At 41.8% G+C, this 16,369-nt stretch overlaps 2 protein-coding genes across 2 annotated transcripts in view; one reads left to right on the forward strand and one right to left on the reverse strand.

Annotated features, from left to right (window-relative positions):
• Nucleotides 1-16,369, forward strand: part of LOC113009462 (serine/threonine-protein kinase pim-2-like) — a 512,014-nt gene that overhangs the window by 385,968 nt on the left and 109,677 nt on the right. The gene's annotated exons all lie outside the window — the stretch shown is intronic.
• csrp2 (cysteine and glycine-rich protein 2) lies at nt 6-11,317 on the reverse strand. The gene is made up of 6 exons (XM_026147778.1): nt 11,164-11,317; nt 9,550-9,668; nt 7,455-7,623; nt 5,285-5,414; nt 3,541-3,634; nt 6-192 (listed from the first exon to the last, which is right to left on the reverse strand). The coding sequence occupies exons 2-6, from the start codon at nt 9,659-9,661 to the stop codon at nt 116-118; spliced, it is 582 nt and encodes a 193-aa protein (XP_026003563.1). The 5' UTR covers nt 9,662-9,668; nt 11,164-11,317; the 3' UTR covers nt 6-115.

The following is a 16,369-nucleotide window of genomic DNA, read 5'->3' on the forward strand; positions in this document are numbered from 1 at the left end:
GTTGGTTTGTTCATGTTTTTTATTTTATTTGTATCAACAGCACCTTTTAAGCATCAAAGCATAGAGGATGAAATGTGTTCATGTTGGGCAGAGTGACTGTGGTCCCACCGAGCCATCACTGAGCGTGAACCAGAGCACCGGCTCCTTGGCCATAACCGAACCCTTTGGGGCCAAAGTTCTTGGCATAACATGCTGTGGAGGGAAAGAAGACACATCAACAAACCTCTCTACTTCTAATTGTCATTCTATTTGAAAGCTTCTTAAATCACTGCTACCAGTAAATTATTTATTGTTGTGTAAACCTGAAATGACACACAACACAAGCTAACAACACTGTGTCATGTTAGGTTGGAGCTGCTTTTCCTTGCACAACTTGATTCTTGGTGGCACAGGTTCAACAAAGTGCTGGAAACTTTCCTCTGAACGTTGATCCATATTGTTTCACAGCATCACAGTTTGCTTGGTTGCACATCCAGGTTGTGAATCTCCCATTGCACTACATCTCAGAGGTGCTCTACTGGGTTGAGATCTAGTGACTGTCAAGGCTGTTACATGCAATGAAATTATTCATATTCAAGAAACTATTTGGAGATGGTGTGTCATCCTGCTGGAAGCAGCCATCCACTGTATTCACATAGGCAGGGTCGCGGTGAACAAAGCTCATTTGATACTAATGTGCCAAGAAAATCCAAACTATTACCCCACTATGACCAGCATGAAGCGGGGATAAAAAGCAGGCTGGATCCATGTTTTCATGGTGCTTATGCCAAGCGCAGAGCCTACTGTGCAGAAATCAAGATTATCAGACCAGGGAATGTTTTTCCACGCTTCCGTTGCTCAATTTTGGTGAGCTCATGACAACTGTAGCCTCATCTCCAAAAGTTGTGTCTGTTCATCAGGACGTAGCGTTTTGTGGGAGAAACGTTTCATCACTCATCTCAGCTGACTGCAGGTTTCCAATCTTATAAACAGTACATTTGCATAATGACTGAAACCAGCCCACTGAAGGAACAAACAGCTGGGAGGTCAGTTCCTTCATCATGATTATGCAAATTCTCATGAAACGTGTCTCCCACTGAAAACGCTACGTCCAGATGAACAGAATCAACTGTTGGAGATTTACTTACCTGGATGATTGAGCACGCATCACGACGAAACTGTAGCCTCAGACTCCTGTTGTCAGCTGACAGGAGTGGTACATGATGCTTCTGCATACCTTGGCTGTAATGAGTTGTTATTTGAGTTGCTGTTGCCTTCCTATCAGCTTAAAGCAGTCGGGCTATTCTCTTCTTTTTGGACCCTTCTCTGATGAACTCTAGAGATGGCTGTGGGGGGAAAATCCAAGCAGATCAGCAGTTTCTGAAATGCTCAGACCAGCCTGTCTGGCACCAACAACAATGCAACGTTCAAACTCACTTAAAATCGCCTTTCTTCACCATTCGTTTGGTCCATTAACCAACCAATATCATGAACCAACAGGACCTCCGTAGGTGGATTTAACCATTAACACAACTGTGTCAAGATGTCTGCTGTGAAAGCAGTTTGTTTTCCTGTCGCTTGCACTTACAGTTTTGACCTCTATGACCCAGTGACTGAGCAGATCTAATCACTGCAACAGAAACCTCCTGTGTGTACGTGTTTCCAGTCCTTTCAGTAGCAGCAGCGCCTGCTTTCCCAGCTTTAGCTGTTTATTTAACATGCACGTGTTAAGGTTCAATACCCCCGCTCTTTGGATTGTGGTAAAACAAAGACCTGCAGAATTTCCATTCTCTGTGTAGCATTCCTAGATTTCATTCAATAAACCGCAGCGTTTCCTTGAGCTCTGTCTACAAACATCGGATCTGCTGTCCACATCTGTCTTTGAAACACTCAGGCGGGGCACCGTAACAACATCCAGATGTTGCTGAAACAGAGAGCGGACATGTCTGTTAGAGGACAGCGAGCTGTCAGATTGATTGATAGCGGCAGCAGAGCTGAGGGTGTTTGTCTTTAGAGCCGAGTTGCAACATTCCTGCCCATCAGTGCACGGTTTCCTTGTGACGTACAGCAAACAAGATCTGCTGACAGTTGTGTTTACGACTGTTTCTGCCAGCGTGTATCACTCTTCTGTTCAAGCAAAGCATCCCATTGTGCTGAGAGGAGAGAGCTTGTTGTGGAGGTCAAATTGGTGAGGCTCTGTTAATATGACAGAGCCAAACCCACAGAAAACATGCGACACAACACCAGCTACAGCATGTTTCACTTCAGAAAGTCCATCCCATTTGACTTTTTGCTGATATGGTCACATTCACTGGCACAGGAGCAGAGAATAATTTGCATAATGCCGTTACTGATCTAATTAGCTGACTTTGTGTTTGTGAGTAACAAGTCAACCGTTCTGTCTCTTTTATGCGAAGGCATCATCCCTTGTGCAAGTCACAAGACTAACAGGACACACAGCACAATCTTAAAAGTGAGCAGCTTTAAATGTTCCCCTGGCTCAGTCCTGAGACTGATGTATGTAAATGCAATGGCATTAGCATGCTGCCAATGAACATGCTAACATACTAGCATGCTAAAAAGCGTTTAACCAAATGTACATCAGAGACAGATGGAATGTTATCTGCTTTGCAGGTATTTGGTCACAAGCTGTACTGTTTCAATAATGCTGATGGCAGCAGAAAGTTAAAGGAACACACACATTTACCCCAAAGAGGCTCTGAAACCCTGTACCAAATGTCATTGCACTCCAATACCACTTGTCAGTCTTCCTGGTTAGATATTTGAGGACATGGGGAGTCCAAACAAACCTGACTCCAGTTTCTGCATTAAAGCAAATCTACCACAATCATTTCCAGCTCCATATTTTTATTGTTATTCCTGGACTTTACTCAACTTTACTCTGTGTTATTTACTTAACACGGAGCCTTGGTGCAGCTGTGTGGAAAATAAAAACAGTTTTAGTTCTCCTCCTTTTGGATTACGAGGAGGTCCTTTTAAGCAAACTTTAATCTGACCGGTTCCCTCACACAAACAGGTTTGAACAGCAGTGTTCTCCAACATACATTTTCAATCTGACTTTCGAGCCATGAAGTGTGGTATGCCACACATTTCCTTCTCTCACCCCAACTGGTCGTGGCAGATGGCCCCGCCCCTCCCTGATCCTGTGAGAGGTTTCTTCCTGTTAAAAGGGAGTTTTTCCTTCCCACTGTTGCCAAGCGCTTGTTCATAGAGGGTCGTCTGATTGGTGGGGCTTTCTCTGTATCATTGTAAGGTCTGGGCAACTGAACTGAATTACTGAATTAAAACTGAACTCAGTTAAAATTGAATTGAATATTATTCATTGACTGATTAATGGAGTGTCGATCTATCCAGTGGGAAAATGCGCTGGTGCTGGGATTGCTTTGTAGAAGCTGTAAGTAATCTCTCTTAATTCCTGGGTGGAGTTATTATGGTAGCGGAGACGTTTCTGGAAACCTTTTCAGGAAATCTAAATTGTGTCTGAAGCACTCTGTTGTAATGCTGGAATGAAGCATTGCAAATTATTTAGATTTGTCTCACCTTTGCAGTAGATTTCTCCATCTTTCTCAGTCTGGGTGGTCGACTCCAGGCTCTTGCCACATTTTGCACAGCGGAAACAGTTCTTATGCCATGGCTGCAACGAAAAGCAGGAAGATTTGATCTCATTTGATCAGCTATTATGCTTTTATGCCACAGCTAGATTAAACTGCAAGGCTCGTACAATGTCAGGTCAATTCTATAACAGCTGATACCTGCACAGGCTTCTTGGATCATGTATCATCAGTGCTTTTATTAAATCCAATTAAAGCAACTTGGCTTTCCCACGGCCTGGGGCGTTTTCATTACACAGAAAATTACAGGTCATGTCTTAGCCAATGAGAAGAGCCTCTCCTCCCATTAGGAAACACATTAACAGCTCTGATAACGTCACCAGCTGTTACTCAGCTCATGCATGAAGCCACAAGTGATCACTGACAGGAAATGATCCACTCCTCCCACTTTGAGAGGCAACAGAAATCCAGCACACAAATCGTTTGTCCTCCATGGACAGCTTTTCATATGAGCAACTGCTCTGAGAGTTATTGATTTCTGAAAACATCCTGCCGATACGTCCCTAGACGTAAATCAGAGCACTGACAATAGCAGGCTTAGTCCGATTAACACCAGCTGTCCGGAAGCTCCCATCCAGACTCTGTGGAACGGCTTCAATCAGAAAAACAGCATTCGCGTTCTCTCATTAGGAGAAACCGCAGCAAACCTCCAGCGTGTGGTTCAGCACAGGCAAGACCATGTGTGTTCAATCCAGTCAAACCAGTCTCACCCCTGTGGTTTGCAGACTGTGATCCAGTGGAGTTCAAGGACCTCATTTGTGCTGGGACTGTTCATGCTAAAGCTGTGTTTGATGAGAGTTGTGTAGCGCTGAGTGGAGTCTGCACACTAGAAAAGTGTTTTCTGAATAACATTAAATCACACTGCAGATTGCCATCGATCAAACTGATTTAAAGGTGTCTACAGTGCAAACAGAACAAAAACAGCACAAAGGTGCAGTTGTGTGTTCTTGAAGCAAGTCCACATTAACGTAATAATAAATTCATAACATTTTGTGCCAAGGGTAATAATTTTTTAAACTTGGCTGAACTAGTGAAAGTTAAATAGCTGACTTGGACAATGTCTTGAGCAGATGCCTCAATTCAAAGTTCATATTGGATTCATATTCAGAGATGCATCTTTCTCGTTTAAAGGGCAGCTAATATGCTGATTTCAACTCTGTTTGTTGTCATCTCAGACACTTCGACTGTAGCTTTGCATGAGCCACAGTAATCCTTGTTGCAGATCTGCCGTAAGCACTCTCTGATTGGCTGCCTATCACAAACCAGAGTTTAGTGCCTGACACGACCATATTAGGCATATCCAATGTCAGCTGAAGCCGAAGCTTTTGATTCACTGGATTGCTTGTGACTTCAGTATTGTGAACCTTGAGCAACCAACTATAAATGACGCAAAGTAACACGTCCCTGCTGTTGTGTTTTTATGTCCAAGACTGGATCGATCAGCATTCAGTGATGTGCCAGCTCATGGGGGTCACGATCCATCAAACCACACAAAACTTTAGTTCTCGTCACTACTGAGAACGACAAACGTGTCCTTGACATGAAGCATTTGTGTGATTTTGGTGAAGCCCTACAAAGTGGACACTGTGTGCCAGTTTCACTAAAGCCTGAAAAGCAGAGAGACTGAAGGTCTGTGGTGTGATCTTTAAACACACTTCAGGTAAAACTCTCACCTTGCCTGCCCCCATGATCTTCTCGGCTGCGTAAACCGAGTCTCCACACCGGGCGCATTTCTCCGAACCGCCAAACTTCTGAGCAAATTTGGATGGGTTGGGGTTGGTCGTGGGTCTGTGAGTCTGGGTCCTTGGGTGGGAAAGGGCAAATAAATATACGGCAAATTATTTCAGAGGAAAAGTTAATTTATTGTTCACATGTTCAACTCTCATTTCAGTCAGACTGACATTGGCCTGTAAATTCAAAGAGTCCTAAAATCAACATATCAGACTATTTGTGGTGCTAGTATTGAACAAAGTAGGATCCAAAACATTAAGATCCAGAAAACAACCTGACTGCTCTGCTGTCTGTTCTCTGCCAATGGTGGGAAAATGAGCAGGGCACCATGGGGCCCGGAGCAATGCTTATCGAAGGGTGACTGCCAGCCTCAGTGGCCCCTGAATGAAGGTCTTTGTGATGGAGGATACAGCAGGGTGAGCGAGATCCTTCTGGTTGCATAATAACTCTTTCATAATCGAATCACCTGACGTCTGAGGCAGGGTAATAATTATGCAGTGTAACAAAACCTCGGATGCAATTTTGCCTTAGGAGCGTCCAGAATATATCCCCAACCCATTCCCGGGCTGCAGGCTGGAAGCTTGATGGAAAGCAACGATCCTGTTCGGTTAGATGATGTTTTTCACTCTTAGATCTTTACTTTGAATTTCAGACTTGCCTCATCTTGTACTCTGGGTCCCTTTTAAAATGACACCATTTCCAAGATTCATATCTGCAGACTTCATGGCAGATGAATCAGATCTTATCAGACCTCAAAGGACAAACATGTTTCTCATGTAAAGGAATGGATTTAAACCCACTGTTACAATGTACTGTGTTGTGAGTTACTGTACATGCAAACTGTACTAACATTATAACCCAAAAAGGTTAGTGCATGGCATTTTACTGTAGCTAATGGTCGACAGTGAGAAGCCTGTATCCTCTTCAAAGACAGGTCCCAGTCTCACAGTTTTAAAGCAACCCAGCTCTGCACCAAAACCTGTTGAATCAAATGATTATTATTGGAGGTAAACACTGGTTATAGAATCTATTTCCAGAAATTCTCATTTTTAAAGACAATATTCGCATTAGTGTAAAAACAAAAATATGTTTCCATACTCTTTTTTTGTCTCTTTATCCAGATCCAAATTCTATACTACTCCTTCCATACTGTGTAGGAATCTTGTGGATCTACATCTGGGAATTGACTTAGCCAAGCTGGATTTGATAAAGAAGTGGAGTTTTGCCAGTATTCCTGTAAGGTTTCTTTCCTCTCTCAAAGCGCTGTGGTTCTTGCAGAAAAGGGCCGGGACTGTGAAGCGCAGAGGCTTGTTCATGGTTATGAAATCTTTACTCTGAACGACACTACTCGGGCAAGCTGATCTGTATGCAAACATACAGATTGTCTTGTTATTGCCATTTGTACGCATTTAAATTGCATCTGGTGATATTTTCAAATCAGGCAAAGATTCATTTTACAGGACAGCGCTCACCTACATAGCTACATAATAACCTCTATTTCTGGTTTTTGTGTGAAGTAGTTTGTGTATTTGGGATCAGCTTCAACCTCAGTTCCATAAGTACGTGCTGACAATGGCACTGTGACAGTCAGCAGCCACAGCTTATAAAGATCATTACAAATAATGCAACACTACACAGTGGCCTCGACAACCACACCGCAGCATTACATCTGTGCAATTATAACTGATGAATGATGCTTTGTTAAGATATTATAGTTTCATAGTTACTGGCAACACTGTTGGGAATTTACACAAAGTTAACACTTTTTAAACTCCCACAGAAACAATAAACATCACCAGAACTCAGACGAGAGCCAGTATACAGCAAAGTTACATCACTGCATACAGTAGTGATGTCATGAAATACCATGTGCACATGTTAACTGCAATAACCATTGTGATCACAGTTAGTCAGAGTTACGCTTTAATCATTATGTAAAGGGAGTGTTTCCCTGACTGTCGCCAAAGTGCTTGCTCATGGGGTCATTTGATTGTTGGGTTTTTCTCTGTATGCATTATTGTAGGGTCTACCTTACAATATAAAGGACCTTGAGGTGACTGTTGCTGTGATTTGGCACTCTATGAATGAAACATTCATTGAAGTCCAGCTTACTCTTCAGGCTTGATTCCCAGCCGTTCTCCCCGATCCATGTTGAGTGTTCCTGCTCCCTGTCCATAGCCATAGCCTTTAGGACCGTATTTTTTTCCATAGCACGATTTGCAGTAGATCTCCTGGTCATGACTGGCCAGAGTGGTGCTGTCCAAACCCTTCCTGCAGACCACTGTGGACACACACACAGCAGCAGTTAAGTGAGAGGAAAGGTCTTCTAAATTCTTTTCACTTGGTTACATTTACATGTATTTACTGCCTAAATGTAGCACATGACATGTCTGAAATACTATAAAGATTTTAAGTACTAGATGAAATTCTAATATTTATTATTAGACTCCTTTAGAGTAGCACAGATCCATCCATATTCAATCTTTTACTGGCTTTTAGTGCGGCCCCTCAGTTCCTCCTCCTTGTTTCTTTCCCTTTACAGTCATTCTTCCCTTAAAGTCAGTGTTCTAAAAACTGCGTCCCTCTCACAAGCAGCACACAAAGTGCAGGTGAGTTGTGTGTCTGTGGTCACCTATTATGCTAACTTCTAACTCTGTATTCTTTGGGATTTCCTAAATTAGCCATGCAGGGCTCAAATTCATTTTTTGAGTACTCCACCCAGTGTCCGAAACATGGCCCTCCAGCTCCCCTCGTAACTAACTTTGTTCTGAATGGCTAAATTGACATAATGTACCTGGAAGGGTAATTTACAGTGTCAGCTGAAAGCAGTCCACTTTCTGTCAACAACAACTGTGGGAATGAAAAGAAGATTGTTTGTAGTTTCTGTTTTATCCTCCCGTGTAACTTTAATGACCAGTTTTGACACCTCAGTATACATCAATAAACATGACGAACATTAGAATATCTCTCCCACTGAAAACGCTACGTCCAGATGAACGATATGACAGAAACAAGGGTTACTCCTAGTAGGTGTCCAAGGGGGGAAAGTAAAATATCTGATAGCCACAAAGGTCTGAAGAGCCAGTTCAAGAATGTGAACCAGCTGCTAAGAATGAGAGGTTCAAAGACCTCTGGCATTTAAAGTTCACATCTACAATAATCAACAAAACAAGAACAGATTCTTCAAATTCCAGTGTTTTCTCTTATGACTTTAACACCATTTTGATTGCAACTGCAGGTATTTAAATAACATAAAGTAAGAGGTTAAAGAAAATCAATTCCAGCTTGAGTCTGGCTGTATACCAAAGGTGTTGGAAAAATTGACAGCATCTTGGCAGGTTTGTCTTAGCAGAGAAAGCAGCGTCTGTAAAAACAAAGGCTCCACGGGTGCTTTAGGCTGCACGCTTGTGCCCACGCTGGCTGCTGGGATTAGCTGAATTCTTTACACAATGGCCTTCGCTACGAGACTGTCTGAATCTGGTTTCAGATTTCACACAACCGGCAGGAAAAATGTCTCCATTCACGTCTGCACGTCTCCCAGCCAACACTGTCAAAACAAGACTTGCATGTCCCATTGAATGGCACCTAAATCCTGACTTGCCCTCCTCAGTTTGTGATGCACTTTTAGGTTTTTTGACAGTACTTCCTCTTTGCTTCAACTACATGTACACTAGTATTCCCCATGTGTTGCCACAGGCACTGACTGTGAATAAATAGGTGAGACAAAGACACAGATAGTGTACACAGAGTCATATGAGGCTGTGTGACTTCTCTGTCAGCATAAAGCTATCTTTCTTAAAAATCAGTGAATGTCGGAAAACAGAGAATTTGGACAAAAAAGTGCCCTTGCTCATCACCTCCTGGGTCAGACAAAGCTGTCTTTGTAATAGAGCTGCTCAAAAAGAAGAAACCCGCCTTTTGTGGCTCACACTGTTTTGCTCTTTTCTTGACAGCAGCTCTATGGAGAAATATCCTGATGTCTTCGCGAGGTCTTCACTGGAACATTTTCACTGACATTTTGAGGCTGGTTTGGGGTGAGGATTAGTGAGCGAAATGTCAGAGCAAGCTTTCTTAGGTGACCCGAGGAGGCGAAACAGAGTTCAAGCGCCGTCCTGCTTCGGCGGGGTCTACGCTGATGACAGGAACGTTGCTCAGTCTTATTCCAGATAAAGTTATATTTGCATTTTGATGCATTTGATGTACTTACTGCAGAGAAAACAGCATTTATGGAAGCTCTTGCCATCACACTGCACTTCCTCCGCGTGGTAAACGGTCCCGTGGCATGCTGCACACTTGTTGCCTCCGCCCCAATTTGGCATGGTGTTTCTGACAAGACACAGAGATGATGAGAAAGGTTAAACATCTCGTCTGTTCCTCCTCTGAACTTCCAAACACGAGTGAGTAAAAAAAAGGACAGCTGTGTTTTCTGTCATATTAAAGCACTGCAGGATTTATATCACAATAGCAATGATTCGACTGAAAATTACAGCTACAGGCCACAACGTCTATCCCAACTGCATAAACAAAGTCAGCCTTGACAAAAGGGCAGACTAATACCCAGAGGAATGCTTGCGGGCGCCATGCCTCAGAGCTTTTGTTTCCTGATGAGCTGTGGCTGAAGGATGCAAACATTAACTGCACAGAAGAAGTGAGAAATAAACAGTGTCTTGTCACACCATGCGTCTCCCTAACGTTTGTCCATTTGCCTGTAATTACAGATTAAATCCCACTAAATACAAATGCAACATTTTAAGTTTCCCCTCACATGTCAGCACAAAACAAACCTGCTATGATATCATAGTTTGGAAATTAAACTTGAAAATGGCTGTGATTGTTCATTACACTCGAGACTATTAATCTTTTCTGTCACAGGTCTCCTCCCTGTTGGATTAGAGACTGCAGCACAGGCCCCCAGCATGAGAAGGGATCAAAGCCCACTAATGCTATACTTTAGCAGCTGATGAGAAAGTCGGTGTGGAAGTGCACAGGCCAACAAGTCTGCTGGTACTGGCTGTGGAAGTGTATTCCAGTCTATCTGAGAAAGAGTCTGGGCTTTGAGATCATGGCTGGACACGAAATCTTCCAGTGAAGCAAGACTAATGAAGCTGCATGGAGCTCCTCAAGAAAGATTCACTGAACCCTTTTCAAGAGAGGAAATCTGAAACTTATTATAAAATAAGAAATTAAGTGTTTTTTCCTGCCATTTCTCGCATAGACTACAGACTGCATTGGGACAACTGAAACAATAAGGCGACTCCATAACATATCAGTGAATGGTAATGACCTTATTTTATATTATTCTGGAATATGAACATATTGAAAAAAGACAGGAGTTAAATTCTCATTCTGTCAGCAACGAGCTGTAACGTTTTTGTTTTCATTGTTACAGTGAATTTATATTATTAATAATATTGTCACCCTTACAAAAAAGCTGCAGTTAAAGTTAAAGTTAAAATCACAAAGATGCATTTGTCTGCTGGCTTTGCCCTTAAGGCACAGTTTGACCAGTTTGTGCGATACTTGATTACAACTGGCTAATGAACAGCTGAACACCGAGCAAAGAGTTTTGTATTAACGTTAGCTCACTGCTGTTTCTGGCATTGAACCTCGTTTCTTAAGTATATCTAAGTTATCAGTGAAACGCACAAAACAGTCTGCGCAAAAGTTGCCCGATAACTAGTCTACAAACATTTTGCACCAAAGACCAACAAGATTAATTCAATAATTTCTGTAATTCAAAAGTAATCTTTTTATCTTATCTTGTCACTGGAACAGTGAGTAATTCACACCGCGAACCCAAACCGGTTAAACAAAAAATTACCTTAAAATATTTTTTAAAAAGAAGAAAAAACAGCCAATATCCAAAACTGGTTGAGCTCGACCTCAGAGTCTGAATGGTATATCCAGAAACCTCCGTGGTACCTCCAGCACACACACGCCGTACTGCCACACAGCGCTCTGCTCCGCACATTTACAGAGAGAGGAGGGGTTTCACCCAGGGGCGTGAACTCAGCACTGCTGCTTTCCCGTGCGGTCGGAAGAGTAACGATTTATGTTGACACTGAAGGTAGACTGATTAAAACAAACAAACAAACAAAACGTGGGTTCAGTGACAAGCCAGCTGATAATAGTTTCCCTTCGAGTAACCAAGTTGGAAGAGGTTGTGAAAAGTGTTTAATTTGTCTTTTGTGTGGGATAATTATGGTGGCAGTAGGACTGTATAATGATGGTGGATTATTCCTATAACAAAACCCCAAAAGACTTATTGTTTTATTTTATGTCATGTCACGTACCAGTGGCTCGGATTTCAAATATAGAATTATTGTCTTATCCATTTATACTGGATCATGTGGTTGAATATATTACTACAGAGAGCATGCAGAACCACCAGCTGTGTGCCTGAGTGCAGTCTGTCTTAAAACTCATGGATTTGTGCAGGAAAAAGGAAGCTGGTCTTCCTGTTAGGATTACAGGAAAGGAGACAGAGACAATAGACTTTAGTACAATAGACAATATTATATCTCTGCATTTGCGCATGCATCCATTTACAGGGAAATCATTTGCAGTATCCCAGAAAATTTGTCAGGGCTTAAATCACCACTGCTGTAAAATTTGCTGTAATCTTGCACCCTGCTGGACACAGAATGTAAAAACCACTACCAGAAAATTGTTGTTGTTGTTGTTTTTGTTTTGTATCACTCAGGCAAGATAAAGAAAGAAATCCGTTATATCAGACACTACAGCTCTGGAGACAATGGCAGTGATGCGGCACTCGCCAGTACAACACTCTTCGATGACTACATCATAAACCTCAAACATAAAGGACCGACGATTCTTATAAATAGATACCAAACTATATATGAAAGCTAAAACTGATACAAAGCCGTATTCTAAGTGAAAGATTGACTTCAGCACAGTTCAATAAGACACACAACAGTAATTAATTAAAAAGTCAAATCACAGAAAGAATCGCTCTTGAAATGAGTGGACTTGAGTTATGCCCTTCAAAGAGGACCTGTTATCGTTTCCTGTTCTGTATTTTTTTCATCCTTATACAGTGGCTTTGCATGACTCAGTTCAAAAATAATCCTCATTTATCTTGATGCAGTCTTATCTGCCTTCCCATTCCCTTATAGCATCCTTGTGATTGGCTGCCTCATGCAAACTGAAGATTTGAACTGCAGGTAAGCGGGACTGTGCTCACAACCAGCATCTGAAACAAAGCAAGGAGGGGGAACTGGAATTTTTTATGGCGTGTTATAAATGAAGTGCGTACTGGGACACCTGAAAACAGAAATCAGCTATAATTATAAAGTTGCTATTTTCACATTTCATTTATGTTCCAAGTTATACTGTCGATTGTGTGAAAATAAAAAGGTATAGTCAAAGCTACAGTTTCAACACAAAAATACATTTTACTGCTGATGTTGCCCTTTAGGCACCGAGTAGTTTTTGTGAAACTTGGTTACAACTGGCTAACAAACAGCTGAGCACTGAGCAAAGTGAGGAGTTTGACATGAATGTTAGCTAATCGCTATTCTGTGACATTTCCCTGTGTCGTTAATGAAACATCACTACTACAGTAAAGAGAACATTCTGGTAGAGCCTGCAGATAAGGTAAATGCAGAAAAGCTTACAAACCGACGAGATAAATTCCAGCTTGATTGCTTCCAGCTATACCTTACCATTAGCCCACCACAAACTTGCTACAAATAAAAAAATCCCTCCATTAAAATTTAAAGTAAATGGGAAAAACTGTTGTATCTCATTAAAAAGGCATTTCTGAAAGCTGGACAGAACTACTCGGGGCATGCTGTAATAACTAAATGAATTTTCAGAAAGTATTCAGGAATCTCAAGCTTTAGCTATAAGGTCAGGGTACCTTGCTCCACTATAAGAAACATTCTGGGTAAAAATAAAAGTAGTTAGAAAGAGGAAGGCTGGAAATATGAGTAACCAAAGGAACTAACAGGATGTGCTCCCCGAGGCTTCTGGGACAATTTTCCATGATTGCATATAGTGATAGGAGAAAAATCAAGACCCAGAATATACACAAAAGAAAGAAATGCATTGATATTATAGACTATATTGTTAAAAAACAACAACAACAAACTTAGTGAGCTGGAGGAAAGTGTACATGGAGTATGAATGATGTAAACACCTGATGTAAAACTACAAAAAGTAGCAACGTTAGTTTAAAAAATGAATTCAATAAAGAGCTCTCTGTTGTTTTGTGACAGTTTTAGGAATGTGGCAGCACACCTGGGTTTAATAAGCCTCGTGTTCAGAAAGAATTTCTAAAAGCAGAAACTAAGGCGCAATAATAAAGAACAGATTTAGGCAGGTAGAGCTGCTGCTAATATGGTCACAAGTATTTGAGAGGAGAAAAGCCATGCCCTCATAAACGGAAATGAAATGTGTTTTTCACAGCGTTAAATGTTGAGCATTCAGAGAAGAAGCAGAGAAACTTGCCTAACCCTAACCCCCTAACCCTCTCTGGAGTGGAGTGGAAAAAACAAATAACTGGCCATTAAGCTTAAGCTGGACAAGTACTTTAAAGTCAATACTATAGTAATGTATTACTACACTTTTTTGGTGGCTATACTTCCAGAGACAGAATAAAACAGGTTCAGGAATAAAACTATATGTTTCTGATTTTAAGAAAAATGCAAGAGTTAAATCCATAAATACAAATCAATAAAAACCAATGCTGATGTTACTGTGTAGCAATTTCCTGTTAAAAATGTTCAAGAAGCATTCAACTGTTTGGCGCTTTCATCTTTTAATATTTAATGTGCTCATGTACTGTGAATGGAACCTGGCATTAAGATGGGATCCAGGGGGTACGTTCTTATTAGATTTTGCCCCCTGATAGCATCCAGACAAAGAGCAATTCAGACGACCTCTTTGAAAAAGAAAAAATCAAGGGTCCAGTGTCCCCTGCCTGGGCCCCACCCTGAAGCCAGCCTGGGGAGCGAGCTTGAGTGCCCCAACCTGGCAACATGGGCCTGCCTTTGTTTGGGTCCACCACCCGCAGGAGGTGGTGAAGTGGTTGGCTGCAATGTGTGTCAGGTAGCACTTAAGGAGGCCCTGGCGGTGGGCAGAGCGGGTATGCTTGTATCATCTTGCTGCCTGTATGTTGTTTTTTTCCCAGTAGACAAGAACGTTGCTTCCTTGTACCTTCACATTGTGGATTGAGTCCTGATGTTGTTTATACGTATGTGCCAAATGACAGTTCAGGGTGCCCAGCCTTCTTGGAGTTACTGGGTGCAGTGCTGTGGGGGTACCTCACCTCAGAGGCTTCTAAGCTCACAAGAAGAACAAAAGTAAGAATAGGAGGGGTGTGGGAGATTACCCAACTAGTCTACGTGTATTTTTTTGACTATGTTCTGTGGGGGATCCTGCGAGAAGTTCTCAGATGATCTGAGAAGATCTCAGATGATCAGCCATCAGAAGATGGGTACACTGTACTGTAGGGAGATGGTCAGCAAGAGTACTCAGGTAGGTTTTGGTCTTTAAGTAATGCTCATTTAGTACCAAGGGGCTTAAAGTGTAAAAGAAAAATCCCCCTAACCATCCCACCACCAGCAACTTGAACCGTTGACAAAAGGCAGGATAGCTCCATGCTTTCATGTTGTTTACCCCAAATTCTGACCCCCACCATCCGAGTCATCAGACCAGGCAGATTCCAATCTTCTAATGTCCGGCCTGTGTGAGTGTTGTGAGATTATTACACTGTCTTATGTTACATTATACCTCTGATTTAAGCTTATGAAATCATTATGTAGTTTTAGGTTGCATTATACTCCTGAGTTAGAAGGTGAAATTATTAGATTGCTTAGGCTGATTTGTATTACATTAAACTGCTTATTTACTGTGAATGAATCACACTGTTCTATGGTACTTCATACTGCTGATTTATAAAGAGAATACTGTTTGCAGAGAATCATGGCCGTGCTTTTCTGATTGTAGAAAGAACAAAACATACTGCACAAGAAGCCAAGGCCGTAACCTAGGCTCACTGAGAGAGAAAGAATGTGAATGCTTAGTTCTGAGGGGGCTGAAGCTATAAGAATGTGAGAAACGGTCAGACACTTCGAGATTTTGCCGGACACCCTCCCGTTCACATCTCCCGTCCGGACGTTGGTAATGCTCAGTGTTGTATGGAATAAAGAGAATTGTATTGATTAAAGAGGTTGTTGATTGAGCATTTATACACCAAGTGTTGTTCTTCCTTCAGCCCAAAGATCAAAGAATTGGGATATTTAACAGTGGGTGTGATTGTAGCCTCGATATTCAGTTCTTATGCGGGGCACCTGGTGTGGTCTTCTGCTGCTGCAGCCCATCTGCTGCAAGGTTTGACCTGTTGTTCATTCATAGATGCTCTTCTGCATCCCATGACTTAGCAAGTAGTTATTTTAGTTACTAGTGTCTTGCTACAACTTCAAAGCAGTCTGGACTCATTAAGACTCATCAGAGCAGGAAATGTCATTTCAGTCTTGCATCATCTAATTGTGGTCAGCCTGTGAGAACTGAAGCCTCAGATTTCCTGTTCTTAGCTGACAGAAATGGCACCCACTCTGCTGCAAGCTTTGACATTTGTGCTTTCAGAGATGTTCCTCTCACCGACTGACTGTTGCCTTCTGATCAGGTTGAAGTAATCTGGCTATTCTCCTGATTTCTGGTATCAACAAGGCATTTTTTATCTTGACGACCACCACTCATTAGATATGTCCCCTTTTCCAGACCATTCTATGTAATAAACCCTTGGGATGGTTGTGTGGGACAATCCCAGTAGCTCAGCAGTTTCTGAAATACTCCAATAACCATGCTACATTCAGAGTCTTCCAGATCTTTCTGCCCCATCCTGATCCTACATTGAGGTTGTAGATAAATGCAATAAGTTGCTGCTGTGTGATTAGCTGCTGGATATTTGTGTTAATGAGCAGTTGAGCAGGTGTACTGAATAAAGAGTCATGTGAGTGTAACAATATTACCTCTTCGAGTGGAAGTAATAATTTCTCTTT

The sequence above is a fragment of the Astatotilapia calliptera genome, chromosome 17 (assembly GCF_900246225.1).
Source record: "Astatotilapia calliptera chromosome 17, fAstCal1.2, whole genome shotgun sequence".
Classification (NCBI taxonomy): domain Eukaryota; kingdom Metazoa; phylum Chordata; class Actinopteri; order Cichliformes; family Cichlidae; genus Astatotilapia; species Astatotilapia calliptera.

Coding starts and splice junctions, on each gene's coding strand:
- csrp2 (XM_026147778.1), bottom strand. CDS start 9,661: ATGCCAAATTGGGGCGGAGGCAACAAGTGTGCAGCATGCCACGGGACC. Junction 7,624..9,549: donor TAAATGCTGTTTTCTCTGCA/GTAAGTACATCA, acceptor GTGTGTCCACAG/TGGTCTGCAGGAAGGGTTTG. Junction 3,635..5,284: donor AGATCATGGGGGCAGGCAAG/GTGAGAGTTTTA, acceptor TTTTCGTTGCAG/CCATGGCATAAGAACTGTTT.